Source organism: Mastigoproctus giganteus, chromosome 5 (assembly GCF_048544385.1).
Source record: "Mastigoproctus giganteus isolate SK-2022 chromosome 5, ASM4854438v1, whole genome shotgun sequence".
NCBI lineage: Eukaryota > Metazoa > Arthropoda > Arachnida > Uropygi > Thelyphonidae > Mastigoproctus > Mastigoproctus giganteus.
Genome location: NC_143579.1, coordinates 33,995,403 through 34,017,715, shown reverse-complemented (window position 1 = coordinate 34,017,715; position 22,313 = coordinate 33,995,403). Strand labels below are relative to the sequence as shown.

Genomic DNA, 22,313 nt, shown 5'->3' with positions numbered 1-22,313 from the left:
GCCCTCTGCTAATCCATACACTAGGTGCATGTCTGCCAGCTCACAGTTCATATATCGATGCATGCTCTTCATGCGGTGACTACTGCTTGAATGAGTAAACCAGAAATTTTCCCTCTCGCGAACTGAAGAACAGCACCGTCTACCGACTTACGGTGACATTTCCGGTTATGGGTTCCTATGCAGTTCACATTCCTTTAGATGTTACCTACCTTCCCTAAATGTTTGTACCAATATTTTTGAGACACCCTGTAGAAGTTGTGAAGTTGTGTGAATGTTTTGTAGCATTTTTGTATGTCCCATTTTCATGAATGTTTTTGTGTTAAATGATTATGCGTTGCTTGAATACATATGTTGTTTAGGTCAATGAAATTAGACCAAGCTGTAGGTAGTAACTGTCTGTTAAGCTCAAACTTAAGGTGATGTATCTGGTATAAAGATGGTATTTTTTGCTGAATCATTTTTGTAGTTCTACTTTGACTATTGCCATGGACGTTTGGTGAATGATCCATGGATACTTTTTGCAAGTGTTCTTGATGCAAATTCGGGCGAACTTCGGGACTATATCTTGTGTGAGGCATTTCTTCAGAAATAAAATATGGAGTTTGCTTGAAAAATACTTAATGAGTAGCTTGGTGTAATAAATTTTCTTGTTCTCCATGTCTGAAAGCATCCGGAAAATAAACAAAACTGAAAAGAGATAGGATGTATGGAAGAGGTGTAATATCTTACAGGAATGGAATTTAATATTTGGTTTAAAATATTTTTGTAGACTTGACTATGGTGAATTTAGGAATTCCTTATGTACAGTAATTTGAAGATTTAATTTTAAAATAACAAAGAGCTTAATTTACAGTACTCACCTCATATAATCCATTTGGGTGTAATGAAAATTAAAGAAGCATGGTTGTGTGAATTAGAAACTTAAATAATATGAATGGAACATGGCTGTTGTGTGGTTGTAATTATGATTACAATTTAAAAGAATCAAGATACTTGCTCAAGTATTTGACGCGAGCCTTTAATAACATCATATATTTGATAAGATGCCAATCAGACTGTACAGCGTGTTACATAGGAAGTACTACAGTAAAATTTGGCATTTCCAAGACGTCTAATACACGTGCGTATTACCACTTCAACAGTTTCAAAACAAACCAAACATATACAGAACTCACACAACATGTCCATTCCTGTAATCACGATCCGTTAATTGATTCAGAAATTACAGTTATTAAATTGAATTCCAAATATAAAATCCTTCAACACGAAGCTCTCATTATCGAATGGTTTCGGCGATACACTTCATTAAATGTGTGAAACACTAAACTTCCCATAAACTTGTCCGCCATTTTTTGGAACTAAACACAGGTGAAATTTCGGCATGTACTGAACTGCATCATGGGAAATAAACTTCCTTTAAACACTTCACATTTACACGCAATGCGAACTGAAGACAAAAGGTTCGAAAGTTGCCCATTTACAACTATTAACTTTTTTCATCAGCTACTTACTTTATCAGTGTTAACACAGAGTCTTATATATGACAACCAAGAAATGGGATGTGCACTTCCCTTTTTTTTTGAGCAAGTATCTTGATTCTTTTAAATTGTAATCATAACTACAACCATGCAACAGCCATGTTCCATTCATATTATTTAAGTTTCTTATTCACACAACCATGCTTCTTCTTTAATTTTTATTACACCAAAATGGATTATGAGGTGAGTACTGTAAATTAAGCTTTTTGCTATTTTAAAATTAAGTCTTCAAATTACAGTACATAAGGAATTCCTAAATTCACCATAGTTGATATAGACTCTAAGTTTCTGTTCTCTTTGAGTGATTAGATGTAGAACTAGAAATCTTTTATAAAATCCTTTCAAACAACCTATGCCCATTGGTTGTAAAATTGATGTCACATCAGGAGTCAGAAATACTAGCTTAATGTTGGACGAATTTTGAATCTAGGGATGTGCAGGACAGTTATCAATCAACAACAAAATATTTGGTGAAGGTAAAGAAAGCGAACACGAGAACGACGAGAAATATCGGATAACTTACGCAGAAAATTAGTTTCCTGATATGGCACTCTAGCCCTGCTTGCTCGGTAAACAGACGGTAGGTGTTATCGGTCAGGAGCAAAGTCGAGAACGATATATTGATTTACAAGTAGGCGTGGCAAATGATGTGATGATTGGTGCACGAACACAACACACGATAACATTGGTTTAGTATGGTAACTTGCCCTAATGAATGCTTTCCATAATGGTTAAAAAAGGTCAGGTTACTTCCACTTGAATCCCACGGGAGCTTGACCCCTCTGGAACTGGAGGGGATAACCTAACCTTTTTTCTTTAGAATCACAGTCATATTTAGAAATACATTTAGAAATACATTCATAAAAAAATAAATTTTTTTTATGACTCTATTTTTATTTTTTTGTTCAATAATATGCCCTAACAGTGAAAAAAGATCAGGTTAACTGAATCCCACTTGAATCCATGGGATCTTGAACCCCTCCCGAAATGGAGGGGGTAACATAACCATTTTTATTTAGAATCATGGGTGGACTAGCGTATAAATTGTTTATTAACAAAATATTAATTTTTTATTACTGTACTTATATTTTTAAGGTCAGGTTACGAAATATAACGACAAAATAAAGAAACCTTTTCCTTTTTTTCGTAACCAAACCTAAATCAACAGTATAGTAAAAACACTCATGAACTCCAAAAATCTACTTTTAATAATGAGAAAAAAAAAAAAAAAAAACATAATGAAGAACATAAAAATGAACAGAACAAAACTTTTAATTTGGTTTTCATCAAAAATCAACCGTTTTATTTTCCTTGCAAATTTCTTCCATCTTTAAAAGATTCATTGCTACTATTACCTGTTTACCGTTCATCACAAAACTATTATGCACCATTCTTTACTCATAAATAAACATTATAATGCCAACCAATGACTACACAGTAGCTTGTCATCTGTATTGCCCACCACCAATCATTTCATTGTTTGCCATGCCTACCTGTCAATCAATATATCCTTCACGATTTCGGCTCCAGACCGATAACACCTACCATCTGTTTACCGAGCGAGCAGCACTAGAGTCCGGTGTCGGGAAACTAATTTTCCGCTTAAGTTATCTGACGTTTCTCTTCGTTCTCGTGTTGGCTTTCTTTACCTTAGCCAAATATTTTTCTTCTTTTTGAATAGCTCCTTATTCCAATCATTTATGTATTGCTGAAAAATATGCAAAGTCATCCGAGTTTTCTTCTTTGCAGTGTAATCCACAGGAAGTTTCTTTACATTTTTTAAACACTGAGGTTTTAACGTTTTTACTGTGTGGTACTACACTTGAGTAGTGGAGAATGAAAAAGACCTGGGGATAATTGTGCAGCCACATATGAAGTTTTCTGAACAGTGCAGACAGTCTGCAAGAGTAGCTCATGGTGTCTTGTCAATAATATATAGGAATTTTTCTAGCACGGTTAAGGAGGTGATTATCCCCCTGTATAAGGCAATGGTCAAGCCACACCTTGAGTATTGTATACAGGTCTGGAGGTCTTATATTAGGAAGGACATAGAGCTGCTGGAACGAGTACAGAGAAGGGCAACGAGATTGGTGAATGGAACAAAGGGTTGCTCTTACGAAGAAAGGCATAAGTTCTGTAAATTGCAATGTCTAGAGACAAGGCACCTGTGAGGTGATCTGAATAAGGTGTATAAGGCTTTGAATGCTAATGGGATTTTTCCCTTTGCTCAGATTACGAACTTGAGGGGACAAATTCAAATTGAGGAAAGACAGTTGTAGAATAGATGTGTGGAAATTTTTGCCTTTAGCCAGTGGGTGGTTGATTGCTGGAACAAACTTCCATCTGTTGTTGTGGAAGTTGACAGCTTAAATAAATTCAAGACGGAATTAGACAAACATTTGGAGTGAATGGATGGGTGAAATGGGAAGGGTTTTTTTTTTTGGCTGATTCTGTATAAGCTTGCTTTCTCACATCATATGCCACTACTAATGCTAATACCATTTGTACTCTGTGACAAATTTGACATCTTGGGATGGGGGCTTTCTGTTTGGAGCAGGAAAGTGTATATATTATAGGTATGTCCTATCCTTGGCATGGCCAGGGCCACCCCTTTTCTCTCTCTCTCTCTCTCTCTCTCTCTCTGCAATTTTCAGAGCTTGTTAGATGTTTGCTGTTACCAGATTCCTTGCCATTATAATTAAAGATGACATCAAATTACTGATTGGTAGTTGGTATACGAAATTATGAATTTCGTATACCAAATACTTTTGTATGCCTATTGTCTAGGAAAGGCTGTGACCATTTCTGCTCTTATCTGCCTCTTGGAGTGTACTAAATATAATGCTCCATACTGGGTAAAAATTTCCACCTTTTTGGGTTGTGATTCTGCTAGTCTGGCTAACTTTCTGATCCTGCAGTTGTTGGGTTATCTCTCTCTCTCTCGGGAACAACTTTAATTGGGTCCAAGCTCATCAACTTGAACAGACTTTTGGATTGTTTTGGTTGCGATGTTTTTTACCAACATATAAGCTGATGACATATTTTCACCATTTTTAGGTGAGCCTGCAGCAGTTTTGATACATTTTTGGGTAAGGAAGGGAAAGAGTTTATTCATGAGCCAGATTGATAGTGAGTGCAGGAATGTTGGAATATTCTGTGGAGAAGAGCTTTTGCTTAATTTCTTGGGTTGATCTGTTTTGTGCATCATGATCTGTTTTAAATATACCTAGTTGGGAACTCTTCAGCTCTAAAGGTGGAAAAATGTTAAAGCCGATTTTATCCACTTTCACTCCTGGAGATGGGCTTTACCACCCATGTTTCAATGCTACCATGTAGGATAGGAGCAGAACCAATTGGTGACCAAATGGAGATTAAGGTTAATTTGGTTGTAACAACAACAATAAAACAAATGAAAAAAAAAAAAAAAAAAAGAGCAGTGGTTTTCCTTTCTAGGCTTTTACTTATTGATTTTTGAATAAATAACTGTTTTAATGAAAAAAGTAGATGTGAAACAAAGTCTGTATATTCTTAAAAGAGGCTTCATAAATATAAGACACTGGAAATTGCTTGGCACACAGGATCATTCAATGAGTGTCTTTAAGAACTGAAATGATAGCAGATATAATAGAGGAAATTAACATACAATTTAATTATTATGAATATCAAGTTCTATGCTCTGCTCAAAATATTTTACGTTTTAGTTTAACATGAATAATCAGTTCTGTTTCGATAAGCAAAAGCTTATTGAAACAAAACTGACTATTCATATTAAAGTAGAACAAGAAGCACAACTAACACTGAAATATTACAATACCAAATTAACTAAACCTACTTGTATAGCCATTGACAAAAATAGCCACTCCTTTGAATATATCTGAGATATCAGCATCTTTCCAAGTCAGTTCCTGTCGTGTGTTGTTCAAAAACTGTGCTTCTAATTTCTTTTTTTTTGCTGCCATGTAACCTCCCTATAATGAAGAAATGAGTTTGTGCATAAAGGCATATATATAAGTATGGCTAGAAAGTTACAGAAATGACAGAAATTCACCTGCAACAGCAGGCATTCTGCTGTTGCAATGGTACAGTGCATACAGGCTGGTATGCACTGTACCATTTGTACTCTGTGACAAATTTGAATTGGGGCTTTCTGCTCAGAGCAGGAAAGTGTATATAATATAGGTATATCTTATCCTTAGCATGGCCAGGGAAATTCCCTTCTCTCATCAATTTTCAGGTGCTAGAGGCCCACTTCCTTATTTGTGGCTCTATTTCATACAGCTTGTTAGATGTTTACTCTTGCCAGATTCCTTGCCACTGCAAATTAAAACTGAACTAAACAATTACTTGTTTTTGTTCACTTCTAAGTAGTTCCCTTGGCCAGCTGTACATGAAGCCATTCTCCTCTACCACAAGTGGAAGTGTTTCTGATACTCATTTACTGATATCGATTTTAGCACCCTCCATGTATCCTGTTAGATTTCCTAAAAAGATCTAAAATATCTCCCTTACAGCAAAGTTTTAGGGAGATTTTGATTTGATCCGATTTTTATGGCGCAAGGGTGACTGAGTTTCAGGGAGTGGAAATAGAGAAAAGTCAGATGGAGCCAATTCAGGGGAGAAGAGAGAATATTTCAGCCAAAGGGACTGTTTTTCCATTAAAATCTAGCTGATTGATAATGCAGTGAATGAATGACTGTGTTGTTGTTGGTAAGGCAATTTCTGATGGATTCCATGATGGAAGGATGCTCTACCCTTCAGGTGGATCATCCTTCCTATTCTAATTTGGCACCATCTGATTTCTTTCTTTTCAGGAGCATCAAAATTTCACTAAATGGGAACAGTTTTGTGCAAAGTTGCCCAAGAGAACTACTCTGAAGCATACAAAAGCAAATAATTAGTTAGTAAGTTATATTTTAATTTACTTATAAAGTCATTCCTGAAACTTTCACACTTTTGGATGTGTATGTACACAGTATATTCAATATGTATTGGAACACTAGGAAGTAACAGTTAATTCCAGAGGACACATGACAGGCAGGTGGAACAGAAAGGGATGAGAAAAGGAATTAGATAACTCACAAGAGATATCCAATGCTGTCACACAGTAGGCTTTCCTATTTTCTAGATAATAGAAAGAGTGAGATGCCCAAAATCAACTGTTGGAAACATCATAAACCAATGGAAGATAGACAGTATAGGGCCAATCATCACAAGCCAAGTAGATCACCATTAATGGCCCACAGAGTATGCCAAATGTGCTGATATTGGATGGAGAGAGGAAATCATAAAGGTACCTTTAATGAGGTCACTTGAGAGCCTGCTGACAGAACTGGGATAAACATAGAATCAATAACTATTAGAAAAACACCTCACAGAATTAGTTACCATAGTTGCATAGCACCTCATAAACTGAAACTGTTTTCCCAACAATACACTGTCACCACTTATCCTGGTGCAAAGAATTGAAAGAATGCAGTTCTCTGCATTCTTTCAGTTCCATTAGAGCAGTGATAAAATGTGAAATAGTGTATGAATCATGCTATATAGTCCAGGCATCAAATGGATGCACCTGAGTGCAGCATATGGCAAAACAATGGTTTCACCAAGATTGTAATGCACCAACAATGGTGGTAGAAGTGTAATTTATAACCTGTTTTATGATTAAGACTTGGTCCACTGGCTATCATTGATAACACTAAGAATTTAGTTTTCTAATGTGACATTATGAACAATTCTATCCTTATCTGCATTGTGGTAATTCTTTGAAGAGGAGCTATATTTATATCAGATGACAATGCTCTATATCATAAAACGAAGTACGATAGTGGTTTGAAGAAAATAATGTATTGATATCTTTACAATATCCAGACCTGAATCCAACTGAACACTTTTGTGATGTTTTAGAACAATAACTGCATACTAGAATAAGATGTCTTAGTTCATGCAGAGAACTAGCTGCAACCTTAATGAAGGAGCAGAGCATGATTCCAATCGGCATGTAGCGTAAAACCTGAAGAAAGGGTTACTGATATCATTCCTCTGTGTGGATTAATTTTTTTTAATAAATATATTTTAATTTAGTGTTTAATTGCCTTCTCTCTCTCTCTCTCTCTCTCACACACACACACACACACACACACACACACACACACACACACACACACACACACACACACACACACTACCCGCTGGAGAATAATGTGTGTGTATAAAGACAGCACATTATAACATTAAGAGAAAAATAAAGCTCATTAAATAAAAATGCATGTATAATAATAATAATAAAATTAATGGAATTAAATGAACAATAAAATTAAAATTACCAATACTGTGCAAAATAACTAAGATTAGGCAAAGGCAAAAATATATAATGGTAAATTAAGGTCTATTATATAAAGTAATGGGAAGGGGGTTATTCTCATCAACACAGCGTAACCAGCAAAAAAAAAAAAAAAAAGGCAAAACAAATTTATATATAGATAGCAAATATTTTCCTCATTCTAATAGCCTGTAAAGGGCTATTAGAATGAGGAAAATGGGTAAACCTGGATCATTACTGCCAACCCTCCTGAAAAGCCTTAAATTGAATGAGAGCTAGGGATAAAGGTGGCAAAGGGGAAGGGCAGAAAGTAATTAAGAGAAGATGAATAAAGAAATACAGGTGACCCCACTTAACGCTGATAATTCGTTCCGTAAAAACAGAGCGCTAAGTGAATCCGCACTAAGCGAGCGCCGCATTTCCATAAGGTAACATATGTATTTGTGAGTTGCGGTCGGTGCCATAGGATATTTTCTAATCAATAATAAACGGTAGTGAAAAGATGCACAAATGTTGGTCAAAATATTATCAAAATTAAACTTAAAATTCCAATTAAAATCATGAATTTAATTGATCTAAATTAATTTAATTTAATTGATGAATTTAATCATGAAAAATGTATCAATTTTGGGTTGAACTTTGGCCCTCTTCCAAATAAACTAAAAGGGGTATTAATTTTAAATCCCCCGCCGCGTTACGACCCAACAATAAAGTCAACCGATCCTTCACCGCATTGAAACCTGGCATGTTTTTTTATTCTTTCAATATAAAACTTCTTTTAGGCATTTGTTTCCGCAAAAGTCCTGCTTCATCTATGTTAAAAACTTGTTGAGAAGTATAACACATAATATTCCTCTTCAATAATTTTAACAAGTTCTTTTTTGAAAGTTTCGGCTCCTTCTGCACTTGTGGCTTCTCCCTGGATTTTAAATCTATTCAACCAGCCCTTACTAGTTTTAAATGGTTCCACATTTTTTTTTTTTTTTTTTTTAGGTGAGTTTTCTTCAGATCATCATATTGGTTAATCTCTCTCTCTCTTTTTTTTTTTTTAATAATATTTAACTTAACTGAATTCTGCATTGGATATTATCTTCAATAAAATTAGTTAAAGTCTTTCCATTTCAATCCTAATAGCCGGCCTAGCCCTAGTTGCTTGCAGTGGAACAGCTATCTTTTCCGCTGCTAAAATTAATTCTTTATTTTTTTTTATAATTGTTCTTACAGTTAAACTCGCAAGTCCTAAATTATGGCACACATCCGCTTGTCTTTGACCGGAATCGATTCGCTTCAAAACGTCTAATTTAATTTTCAAATTCAGTCTTTTTCTTACATTTATAATCTTCGTACTGCGCTCAGACGTTGCTTTTTCATTCTTATCAGCCATTATTAACTCTCCGAAAATGTAACTGCGTTGGTTGCATTAATTACGATACAATGTTCAAGTAAATTGTCCATTACGCATGATGTCTAACATTGTACTGAGTGATGACTAGACTTCGGATAAATGCATATAACGCAAATATTACAAGCAATATACTTGATCATTTTTTTAAAATGCTGATCTCGGAACTACGTAACAAGTCACTGTACTGCAATTAGATTAGCGTGCGAGAAAATTTCACTGAGCGTGGGAAAATTTCTCGAGTTGGCGTGGGAAACGTTTTAATTCTATTTTGCTATTCATTTTCAAGCTATTGACTCCATCAAATGAAACGATTTTGTTAAATATGCCAAAAATTCAATCTGTAAAAGAGCGTTACAGTGATCTGTGACAGTGTTACAGTCAGACACGGGTTATAATGTAAGAACAGCGTTATGGCGAATCAGCGTAAAGCGAACCGCATTATAACGGGGGCCTGCTGTATACTTCATAAGAAAACCTGTTTAAAATGAAAGATGCACCTATCTTAATATTTCAAATAGTGATTGAATACTATCATTGTACTATTCCTCTGCTTATTTTGTTTCAATACAGAGTGCTGTTATTACAATAAGGTGGTTACACAGTGCTTTCAATTTTAAACTTATTACAATGGAAACACTGTTTATGCCCAGTAAAGTTTTTACATGACTAACATATTCTAAAAGTATTATAGTAAATAGGTACATTTTATTCCACCTCAGAGAATACATGCATTAATTTTCACTTGTGATTTCTATTTTTCTTCTTCGTTCTTTAAGTATTCAATCCCATTATATTTGACAATATAATGGGACTTTATATAATGATATAATGGGACTTTATATAATGGGACTTTATAATGTAATGGGACATTATAAATTTTAAATGGGACTTTATAATGTAATGGGACTTTATATAATGGGACTTTACAATATAATGGGACTTTATATAATGGGACTTAATGGGAATTGTGTGACTTTAACCTTATTATTATATTTGCTGCTGCTGCAAATATAATAATAAGGTTAAAGTCACACAATACTTGCAGCTTAATTTTTATTCTAATGATAACCATGTATTATGTCACAAAATACAACTATTTTGTGACATAACTACAGCTAGGCCTTGCATAGCGAGAGTTCGATTAACGCGATATTCAGTTAACGTTATTTGAAAAACGATACCACTTTACACGATGCAAATTTCCACTTAACGCGATCTTTTTTTTTTATGCGATAGTTGAAAAAGATTTGAATCGCGCGTTAAGCTTACCGCGAGTCATACGGTCAATAAACAAACGTTTGCCAGCTGCCCGCCTCGGTGTGTTCCATCAACCATTGGAAGAAGATGTGTTTGTCTCCTGCTAATAAAGTCAATGCAGACTTGCATTTAAAAATTCATATTTTTAAATGAGCCAGATGAAAATGTTACCGCGAAGGAGATAACGGTAAAAGAATTAGATGAAATCTTTCGTATTGCATAGAACCTCAAACAAAAGGTTTGATGTTCTCTGCGATATTTATTTCGCCAGGGCCCAGAGAAGATTGTTGTCGGCTATCGGAAATTGACTGATGAAAAGAGAAAGTCAACACTGTTCAAATATTTCCGCAACAGTAATTTCTTCATTGTGTATTTTATGTCAGAGGTTCCCAAAGTTTCTTGGTTCACGACGCCTTTAATGTCACAGTAATTTTTTCAAGCCGCACCCAGACCAAAAGAAATACCTAACAGTTTTGTTTAGTAGTTAGGTCCAAACAACTTAATAAGAAATGCTGAAACTGTGAACTACCTCGAGCTAGTAGTTCGCAAGGTGTCCGACAGATGTCGAGTATCGCTGTGTTTCCCTCGAAAATTTAAAATATTCCGCGGAGCACAGTTTAAGAACCGCTGTTTTATGCAATAAACATTTAATTCCATAATTATTTTCATTATCTTTTACATTATATACAGTTAAAAAGTTATTTAAAAGGTATTTTTAAAATTCTTTATGGACATTCCAGAAGATCAAGGACCAATTATAATTTTTCATATTGGTTATTATATTCGATTAATGCGTTTCCGTTTTGCGCAATGCGCTCGCAGGACGAATTAATCGCGTTAATCGAGGCCCGCCTGTATATTAAAAAATTTTTAATATATACAAAAATTTGCTATTGTTATCCATTGGTTTTTCCCTCCTGGGAGCCTAAGGCTTTTACTGCACTAGTCAAAAAAAAAAATAAATAAATAAGAATAAAATAAAATAAAAATATATAATAAAATAAAATGAACCATCTACCTGCTCATGTAAGTACTTATCCAAATGACTTCTCCAGGCTGTCTACTTCAAACCCCAAGGAGGGTTGAGGTCAACTCACTGGATAAAAGAAAACTTCCAATAATTCAGTCTAAATCTCTTCCCTTGTGTAGGGAAACATTGAAAATTTTACCCTCATTCATTTACTTTATTCTCTAAGAGCAGTGTATACCTCAATCAGATCTCCTCTAAAGTGCCTAATTATCAACCTCTGCAGCCCACATATTCAAAATCTTTTCTCACATGGATGTCCTGTCAAGAAGCTCATTGCCTTTCTTTAGATGCAGTCCATACCTGAACACAATATTCCAAGTGTGATCTTACAAATAATTTATATAGTGTTATTATGTTATGACATCTCTACTCTACAAGTAAATGTGAAAATCAAAATCAACAATGGTCCCAGTCCTTGGGGAATCCCATTTCTTATCTGGTCCAATCTGAAGTGTAACCATTAATCACAACAACCTTCTGTCTCCTACCCTGTTGCTACCCTATGATCCATCTAAGGATATTTTCTGAGATTCCAATATGTTCCAGCTTAAAGAGCAGCCTCTCATGTGGCACTAAGTCAAATGTAACCATCTCACACCATCTTTTTAAATTTATTACATTCGCAGCTCACTATTCATCCATCTGTGGATCCTCCTTATGCTATATATTTTTTAATGGTACATATGCCTTTCAAGTCTTCTGTGATTACACCGTAAAGGTATACCTTAATTCTAACGTATTCATCTTTGTGTGTTGTTTCTCCAAATGATAGAAACCACGTAGCACCTTAAGCTGTTATAATCTCCTTTCCTAAAATTAAAACCCATTCCTTTGCCTTTAACAACTGTTACCTCTCTCCTCCTCATCCAATTTAAAACTCAGTGTTCACTCCTTGCTAATTAATGGTTCTTGTACTGTCAGAAACAATGAACATGGAACCTATGATGTCAATTGGTTTGTGGGTGATTAGGTCTAGAATATTTCTGCCCTTAGTACATTCCCTAACATGCTGATATAAATAACAGCCATCTAGTTGATTTACTGAATTAGGGGCAAATTGAAATCACTGATAATAAGACATAATAATTCACATTTGCCTCCAGAGATTCTCGTCATAATCTTCAGTCTTATGGTCTGTACATTACTCCCACAGATTCTATACCAGTATGAGTAACTTCTGAATCTGCAAAAGCATTTATCACACACAAGCTGCTTTAGATAAGAAGCATGACCCATTAATACATAAAGTACACACACGCAATAATCAATGAATTATGGCCACCTACTTAACACTGTGTTAGGCCGTTCTCATGAATAACAGCCACTATACACCTAGCCATTGACTCCACTAAATGTCTGAAGATGTCTGTAGGAATCTGCAGCCATGCAATCTGCAAGGCTTTCCACAGTGTCAGAATAGATGACAGCTGAGTGTCCATACACCCCCACTACCTGTTTTCACAGGTGTTCAGTTGGACTGAGGTCAGATGAATTTGGAGGTCAATCAAAATATATGATATCTTCACTGTATTCCTTGAACCACTCGTGCACAGTGTAGGCATAATAACAGGATGCATTATCATCTTGGAAGATCCCATTTCTGTCCAGGAAAAAATGCAACATGGCAAGGTACATATGTATATGCACATGCATGGCAGGATCCAAAGGGTTGCCAATAGACCAAGCAATGAAACATTGGTCCATACACACCAGGGATCCTAATTCTTGCCAGAAAAACACTCATATTAAGCAACCAACAGGTTCCGTGGACTATTATTGCTTTTGCCAGTCATGAAGGCATCCGTCGGCATGTTACACCAGGTATTTTAACTCATTTGCTAGCACACGTTTCCAGTCCTCCAGTGTCCAACCAGAGTGTTGTTGATACTACAGCATGCACCATCAACAATAACCATTGGTGAGGTGAGGGTGTCTCTTGGATCATCTGCTGTGGAACCCACATGCCTGAGTGTGTATGTGGTGCATCATCATTTGGGATATTTTTCTTGTATTCCCTATATTGTATTGTAGCATCAACTGTTGCACAGTGACCTGGCACTGAGTATACATGATGCACTCTTCACTCACCACAATCATTCTCTCTGCATAATCCTTTCCAGTTCTGTTGGCAGCATGTGGTTTGACTCATTCAAAATAGTCAAACTTGATGATTCAGTGATCAATGTTTGTTTATTTGTTATTTGATTTTTAGGAGCATTAGCAACTAAGGCCATATTGCTCCGGGGATATGTGGTGGTCATTCCCTGACCTTTCTGCATCCTCCATATTTGGTAGTCACGGGCTCGAACCTGGTCTGATCAAGAAGCGTGTGCTACGCACTGCTGCTCCTGCCTACAGAGGCGCCTCAGAGATCAATGTGTGTGTACATATATATATACAGGGTGATTCAGGAGGAATAGTAAATATTTTGGGAAGTTATAGTATCGATTATTCTAAGTAAAAAGTTCATATAAACATGTGTCCAATTCTTAATGGATACAGCTGCTTGAAACTGGCATGCAAAAAGCCTTTACCGTTCTACCAACTGAAGAATGTATTCTATTTCATCCACATTTTGTTCATTTGCACGTTCAGAAGAAATATGAGCACTGGAAACTGTACCAGCCTTATGCAGTTTGGTGTATACACTAGCAAACGCTCTTGAATCCGGTATTCTGCGGTTAGGAAACTGTCGATGGTATTCTCTACAAGCAGCAGTAGCACTTTCACCACAAAAACTGTAGACAAACACCATACTGGCATATTCAGCATGTATGAAGATGTGCGGCATTCTTAACGACACTTCTAACATCAAACAGCATCAGGTTATAACTGCTTCTTGGTCACATCTGATTCAGGGAGCTGTGCGTGCCAGTTTCAAACAGCTGTATCCCCGTATTCATTGAGAATTGGACACATGTTTACATGAACTTTTTTACTCAGAATAATCGGTACTATAACCTCCCAAAATATTTACTATTCCTCTTGAATCACCCTGTATATACATATATGGTATGGTCAAAAAGTTCCCAGACTTGCATGTTAAATGTAACTAAACCTACACTCGGCCACTCTCCTTGTGCAGTAATTTACTTTTGCTACCATTTATTTCTGATGTTTCTGTGAAGTTCCAAATTTGACATTTTTCTTACTTGAAAATTGTGATAAAATAAATGCACTTCAAATATATTGAAGTGCAAATATACATCAATGAACTTGTTAACCACTGGGTGATTAACAAGTTCCGTATATGTATAGATTGAAATTTGCGGTTTGACAAATTGTGTTTTTTTTTTTTTTTTTGTTAGTTGTTGGCACATCGGCTTCTGTGCCCATAATGCACCGCCCAAGGTTTTTTGCACTACTCTGATCCAAGCCCGAGGCGGGATTAGAACCCGCGACCTTTGGGTTACCAGGCAGGCACTTTACCCACCCAGATAGCCCGGTCGGCTTGACAAATTGTGCTGCATGTACTGACTGCAGTGCCATGTAGCCAGTCTGGCAACGTCTTGACTGTACTATGTATATTTACAAGTATGTATGTATAACACACTTATTTTTAATTATTTGTATTTGCTCAAAAAAAAAATTTTTAACTGCAAAACCACAGATGCCAACTGCAGAGTTGCTCAAGCATCCCTGCAGCTGTCATCTTTCTGAAATCCTAATCACTCATTTTTCTATATACATCAAGAAGCAACATTTTATAAAACTACAGAAACTTTTATTCATTCTCATATGTTAAGCCTAAAAGATTGATTTGCCAAAATAACCATTCTATTTAAGAGACTGCCAACATAAGAACTCTAAGCCTTTAGGAATGACTAAATTAAGTGACAATTAAGTTCCTTCGGGTATATTCACCACTCGCAGTCGATAATGTTACAGAAAATTAAAATAAATAAGGGTTATTTAAGACAAATAAATAAGAAAACCTGAAAAATAAGAATGTGATAAGGAAAAATATTAGGGTGTCACAAGACATCTGGGTCACTCCGTAGACACTTTTACAATGTTATTTTGTTCTTAGTGTATTATAATGATAAGTTGCTAGCGTGGTGTGGTGTTGGTTTTCCTTTTATTTCTTTAACCCTTTTACACTTTTTTCCTTTCATTAAATAAACACCCTTTTAAAACATAATTTGCAGTCGCAACTAAATAAATCCATGGAACAAATTAACTGCACTGCCACTTTTAACACAAGAGTTTATCTTTCCTGTGAAAAGGCATTTGTAAGAAAAATATTTGACTCCATTTTTTTGCCCAAGTCTTCACACTTGAAGTGACACAGCTCCTCATATCCTAAGTGTCTCTTGTATGAATTTTTTGTGCTAATTAACCACATAAACAAAATTTATCTTATTAAAGCAAAATAAAATATATTTGAAAAAACAAACTACATAAATGGGAAAAGAAAAAAATATGCTGAAGCAAAACAATAGGAAACTCATTTTTAAACATAGTTTTTCATATTAAAATATGAACATTCGCATGACAATTATACTTACATACACTTTGTAGGATATAATTGTAGATAGAATTATTTTACAGGTATAACCAGCACTCTTTTTGTGACGGTACACAACGGTACGGCATACCAGCACCTTTATTAACAGTGACATGTGACATCTGGATGCAGTGCACTTCGAAATTTGTAATATTCCGTAAATTTTTTTCACATGTTTATCTACTATTCGAATAAGCTTAAAATTATTTAACTAAATTTACATTTTTCACTGTCTATTGTTAAGATATTTTCTATATAAAACTGTATAACCATTTCTATAATTCTAAATTACTCAGTTAGACCTCTGTTTAATCATTTTGAATTCCCCTTGGAAGTTACATTTAAAATAGTTTCCGTTGAGTGAGAAAATTTTCATATAGCGAACGGATTAGGAGAGAATTAACTCGGTACGCACTGTTCGCATTTCTCGCCTTCAGGCAATTTAGGCAGTTAGTGCTGCTGCACAAATTAAGAGAGCTGAAGGGATTACCGTTCTACAACTTAGTGGTACCTGGTAAAAACTATCCGACCACCCATCCCACATACAGAGAAGTCGCACTATGTCTGCAGTGAGCAGATCAAGGTGTATTCCCAATGGGCTCTGATCCACCTTCTACTGCAGTGGTGTCCAAACATTTCCTGTACAGGGGCCATATTCAAAAAAATAATTCAAAGTTAGATTTCTTTAGTGTGTTACATTTGCCATATCTTGTTGCATGTAAAAGTAAAATTGAAAATATTCGAAAATTTTATTAAGTACAATACACAATTACATTTACTGAACAAAAACATTTAATGAGAATTTTTTTGATAATTAACAAAATTTAAAATGCTGTTTTAGTTCATTTTCCTCGCGGGCCATAAGCTGGACACCACTGTGAATCAACTGTAAGCACCCCGTTCGAGAATCAGGGGAGAGTGATTTTCTTTTACCACGACAAATAATTATCTGTTGTTTCGCGGAAGTGCATTATCCACATTTTTACGTAAATTTTCCCTATCTCTGTTTACACGGTCACAGTACCTGAATATCCGAATGACACTGACATTTTGGACAGTTTCAAAAAAAAAAAAAATTCAAATTTAAGAACTAGTGACATACCGATGACAAGAGAAGGAAAACAACAAGGACAACGAAGGCATTAAACCTTCTAAGCATGAACTGTTGGCATTTGGTGAAAATGAAGTTAGAAAATTGCAATTAGGTTACAGTTAAATGCAATTCGTGGATTTCGGGGGTACCTAATTGAAAAGATGGTTTCGGAAGAATTGAAGAATTTTGATGGACGCTCTGAGTATGATACCAATTTCATCGAGTGAATGTTAACAAGGATTTTCACAAATGAATCTGATTGTCAGCCCAACCAGAGCTTCGTTGATGACAAAAACAGTTTCTTCACTACTGTTTCTTAAAATTGTATGCCCACTGCTGACTCACTTCGATCCAGCAAAATATGTCGATTCGTGGCTGCTTTGGAAATGTCATTCAGCAACCGACACACACAAAGAGGAAGAAAAGAAGTCGGCAATTCCAAAAAACGTGAAATATTACCAAAAAGGGGTAGTTCTTTTAACCACTTTTTGGTGATATTTCACGTTTTTTGGAACTGGTACCTTCTAGAGGGGTACCGCTAAATCATATTATAATTGGCATTATTTTAAATTTTATATCGGTTTTACTAATTGGAATTAAAGTGCTAAATTATATAGAGGACTATCGGCTACTGTTTATATCTTACCTTTACTTCCCCCTCCCAGTTTGTTTATTTTTACGTTATTTTATGTTAATTTTTCACTCTACATTTTTTGCCATACTACTGGCTTATGTTTTATTTTGAATTATCAGATATATCTGGGCTTCATGTGGAGGAGGTGCATTTTGCTGCCTCTAATGATAGCTTAATATTTATTTACTTATTTTATGTTAAACTTTTAAGCCATTATTTAAATATAAATCAGTGGTAGTAGTGGGTTGATATGCTAAATAAGCAGCGCCTGTGCCGCCATCCATTCCCTTTCTTTTCTTTTATATAAGCTGGCTAAGCTTACATTATGTCAGTGGTGTGGCTCTGATCTAGAATGCTGTCTGTTCTATAAATTATTTCTCGCTGCATAAGGACCACCGCTGTGCAAATCCTCAGCATTGGTGGATCGATCGGAGGAGAATGGGTGGTTTGGTTCTTTGATCTTTTCGCCTTACTACTACTGGCTTATGTTTTATTTTGAATTATCGGATATATATATATATAATATAAATTTTATTGCATGGATAGAAACCACATAATGCATCCTTTCCCAATTATAAAACAAAAAGCATACTTTTAATTTGCACAGTTAGTCTCAACACCAGATTTGTGGTGCAGGTAATACAACATAGAGGCAATGGGAGAAAGCAATATTCATGATCTGATTATTAGTAGTGATCACAGTATACCGATGTGGGACTTACTTAAACACAACTACTGTCAAGGGGAGAGCTTTTGCTTTCCTAGGGGGGGGGGGGGGCTTAGACCTAAATGGATGTCAGATGAACTGATGAGACTAGCAGCAGAGAAGAAAAATGCACGGATGCATATAAATTATCAGGTGATAGAGAGGCCTAGAGTGGAGTTATACTTCGCAACTGGGTTGTCATCACTGTGACACCGGGGTACCTGCCCACCCACTGATGAGAAGCCAATAAGCCCCGAAATGGTGCATATGGGTGATGGTATCCGCTTAAGTTTTGATTGGATATTATGATGTGGTTACAAAGGAACTGGATGCAAAAAATAATTTTGATATCATATACTTGGATTTCAGGAAAGCTTTTGACACTGTTGGGCATGGAAGACTACTGTATAAATTGGAGCAGAATGGTATTAAGGGTAAGTTGCTACAATGGATAAAAGGAGTGTTGAGTGGGAGAAGACAGAGGGTGGTAATCAATGGATGTTGCTCTTCATGGACTAATGTTATTAGTGGAGTCCCACAGGGTTTGTTTTGTATATTTATCAATGCTATTGATGAAGGTATATCAGACTTAGTGTCAAAGTTTGCAGATGATACAAAGGTTGACAGGGTTGTTAATGACAGTAATGGCAGTGTGCTACTGCAACAGGATCTAGAAAATTTGGGCAGATGGGCTGAGAAGTGGCAACTGAAGTTTAACCTTGACAAATGCAAAGTACTGCATATGGGTAGAAGTAACCCCAGCGAAACGTACCAACTGTGTGGTACTACACTTAAGGTGGTAGAAAATGAAAAAGACCTGGGAGTAATTGTGCAGTCAGATATGAAGTTTTCTGAGCAATACAGACAGGCTGCCAGGGCAGGTCATGGGGTTTTGTCAATGATATATAGGAATTTTGCTAGCAGGGAAAAGGAGGTGATTGTCCCTGTGTATAAGGCAATGGTTAGGCCATGCCTTGAGTACTGCATACAGGTCTGGAGGCCTCTATTTAGGAAGGATGTAGATTTGCTTGAGCGTGTACAGAGAAGGGCAACAAGATTGGTGAGGGGAATGAAGGGATCCTCTTACCAAGAGAGGTGTAAGTGCTGCAAATTGAAGTGGCTGGAGACTAGGCACCGGTGAGGTGATCTGAATGGGGTGTATAAGACCCTGAAGGGGTTTAGCATGCTGAATTCTGATGGGAATCTTCCGCTTGCTCGGATTACGAACCTAAGGGGGGGGCATACATTCAAATTGAGGAAAGACAGTTGTAGAATAGATGTGTGGAAATTTGCCTTTAGCCAGCAGGTGGTTAATTGCTGGAACAAACTTCCATCTGTCGTTGTGGAAGTTGATAGATTAAATAAATTTAAGGAGGAACTGAACAAACATTTAGAGGGAACTGTTTTGTAAATATATACATTTTTTTGGCTGATACTGCATAAGCTCATACACTTTCTTCCTTGCATCACATGCCACTACTACTACTACAATAAGCTCCGAAACGGTGCCGCATGGATGATGGTAACTGCTGAGAATAAGTAACAACAGTCCTCCTACAGTGAAGCATTACTTATTTGAGGTAGTGCAATATCATGGCAACTCGTTGTGAAGGTATTCACAATATGAGATATACTTAATGATGCCAATTTATAACTACTTAAGTAATTGACTACGTACAGAAATGATGCAATTGCACCAACTTGTACATTAGTTAACTTCCTACGTAACCTGAGGCTTTAGCCATAAACTAATCTGTAATCTTAATTAATTCATTCATTCATAAACAAGAAAGTGGAAAAAAAATTGTTGAAGCTAACATAAAAAAGGAACCTGTGGCGGGTGAGATCCACCCATTCATATTAAGGGGGATAGCAAAGGAGGCAAACAAAACCTTAGCCACAATTCTGAGAACATCTATGGATTCAACGAAGCTCCCTATGGACAAGCGATGTGCAACTGTATAAGGTAATTGTAAGACCACATTTAGAATACTGTATCGAAAAAGACATTGAGCTTCTTGAAAGAGTCCAAAGGGGAGCAACTCGAATGGTGAGATCGGCAGAACAACAGTATGATGAAAGACATTATGTGTGCTACAGAGCTTGGCAACTAGGCACTTCAGAGGTGACCTAATTGAGGTTTATAAGGCTCTGAGAGGGATTAGTAAAATGAATGAAGATAGAATTCTCACTGTTCTAAAGAATTCCATATCTACGGGTCATAAATTTAAATTACACGGCTTGAGGTTTAGATTAAATTGTAGGAAGTTTTTTTTTTAGCCAAAAATTCATTGATAGCTGGAACAAGTTGCCCTTGCAAGTATTTCAGGTTGACAGTTTGAATAAATTCATAGGTCAACTGGATACTTACCTGTGTGAGGAGGGAAGCATATAATTTGCATTTTCTTATCTACTTGGTTGGGTTTTTTTTTTTTTTTTTTTTTTTGCCAGTGCAGCAAAGGCCTGTGGCTTTCTTGCACTATATGACAAATACTATTACTATTTGTCAGAAGGCCCAGTAGCCTGTTATCTGATTTCAGGAATATGACAATGAATTCTGTCTTCAAAATGGATACACAACTCATCCGATCTTAACCTATTTGAGCATGGTTGGAACCTACTGGAAAAGGACATTTGTTGCTGCAACCATCCACCTGACAATGTACAGGCATTACTGGACACACTACAATGCATGAGTAGCACTGTTACAGGACACCATGTAACACCTTGTGGAGTCCAAGCCAAGATATATATGGGCTGTATCATGGGCAAAAGGTGGTCCATGAGGTATTAAGTAGGTGTTGCTAATGTAATGCTAACTCTGTGTGGATGCTTCCATGAGCACTGTTCTTCTGAATTGGCATTTGTAATCCCACTATTGTCTTCCAAACAAGTCAAAACACATGCCTCAACCAGTCAATATCCATTCACTGTCAACTCCAAACTTACAGAACTACTGTTCTCTGGAACAACCTTTCACATGCAATTCCCAAAAAAACAATCTACAGAAATTTAAATCTAATGTCAACTCCGAGAAGTTTTAAATCTAATGTCAACTCCGAGAAGTTTTAAATCTAATGTCAACTCCGAGAAGTTTTAAATCTAATATCAACTCTGAGATGAGAAGTATCTTCAGTCTTCTCAACCTTTAACCCATAAATGGTACTAATACCTTTCCTGTTTAGGTTTTAATAAAAAAAAAATAATAATAAATAAATAAAAAAAGACTTCTAGAAAGTCTCATAATTCTCCCCCTCCTGTCCTAAGAGAAGTTATGCAAGAATCAATTATTCCTCACCTCTGCTCATGGCTCTCATGAAACTATCATGTATGTATAAACTAACAGTTTCCAAACCACCAAACTTTGCCTCACTGCTATCAGCAAATATTCTTGTACCCTTTCTATTCAAGTGCAGCCATCTCTATAAAATACAGTTCTATTAACCATATTTCTTTGTTAATACTAAAACAAAACACCTTAGTGCATTAACTTTATACTTTGAGAACAGCAATCTCCAATCGATTCAACCAAGGGAAAAAAAAAGTACACTTCTTGAAATTAAAATTAAATAGCAAGATTAATTTCCATTTTTCCTTTTCCCTTTTTCATATTAGCATCAATAAACACATATCACTTACCCACTCTTCAAATCCAGTTGGTCCATATCTTCCATGACTTCTTGTTTTCTTATTATTTCTATAACAGAAAAATAACAAATATGCATGCAAATTTTCTAACACATTTCCCACATACAAGATACAGCTAAAAAGTTCGAGAAACAATTTAAGTATATAAAAAATTAAAATTACCAACTATTTCTTTG

At 35.9% G+C, this 22,313-nt stretch overlaps 1 protein-coding gene across 1 annotated transcript in view; it reads right to left on the bottom strand.

Moving 5' to 3' along the window:
* Positions 1-22,313, bottom strand: part of LOC150085296 (translesion synthesis protein REV1-like) — a 195,165-nt gene that overhangs the window by 157,764 nt on the left and 15,088 nt on the right. Inside the window, exons 3-4 of the mRNA XM_090374516.1 lie at positions 22,129-22,186; positions 5,371-5,506 (exon numbers count right to left, since the gene is read on the bottom strand). Of these exons, the coding sequence (XP_090230642.1) occupies positions 5,371-5,506; positions 22,129-22,186 (194 nt within the window). The remainder of the gene's footprint in view (positions 1-5,370; positions 5,507-22,128; positions 22,187-22,313) is intronic.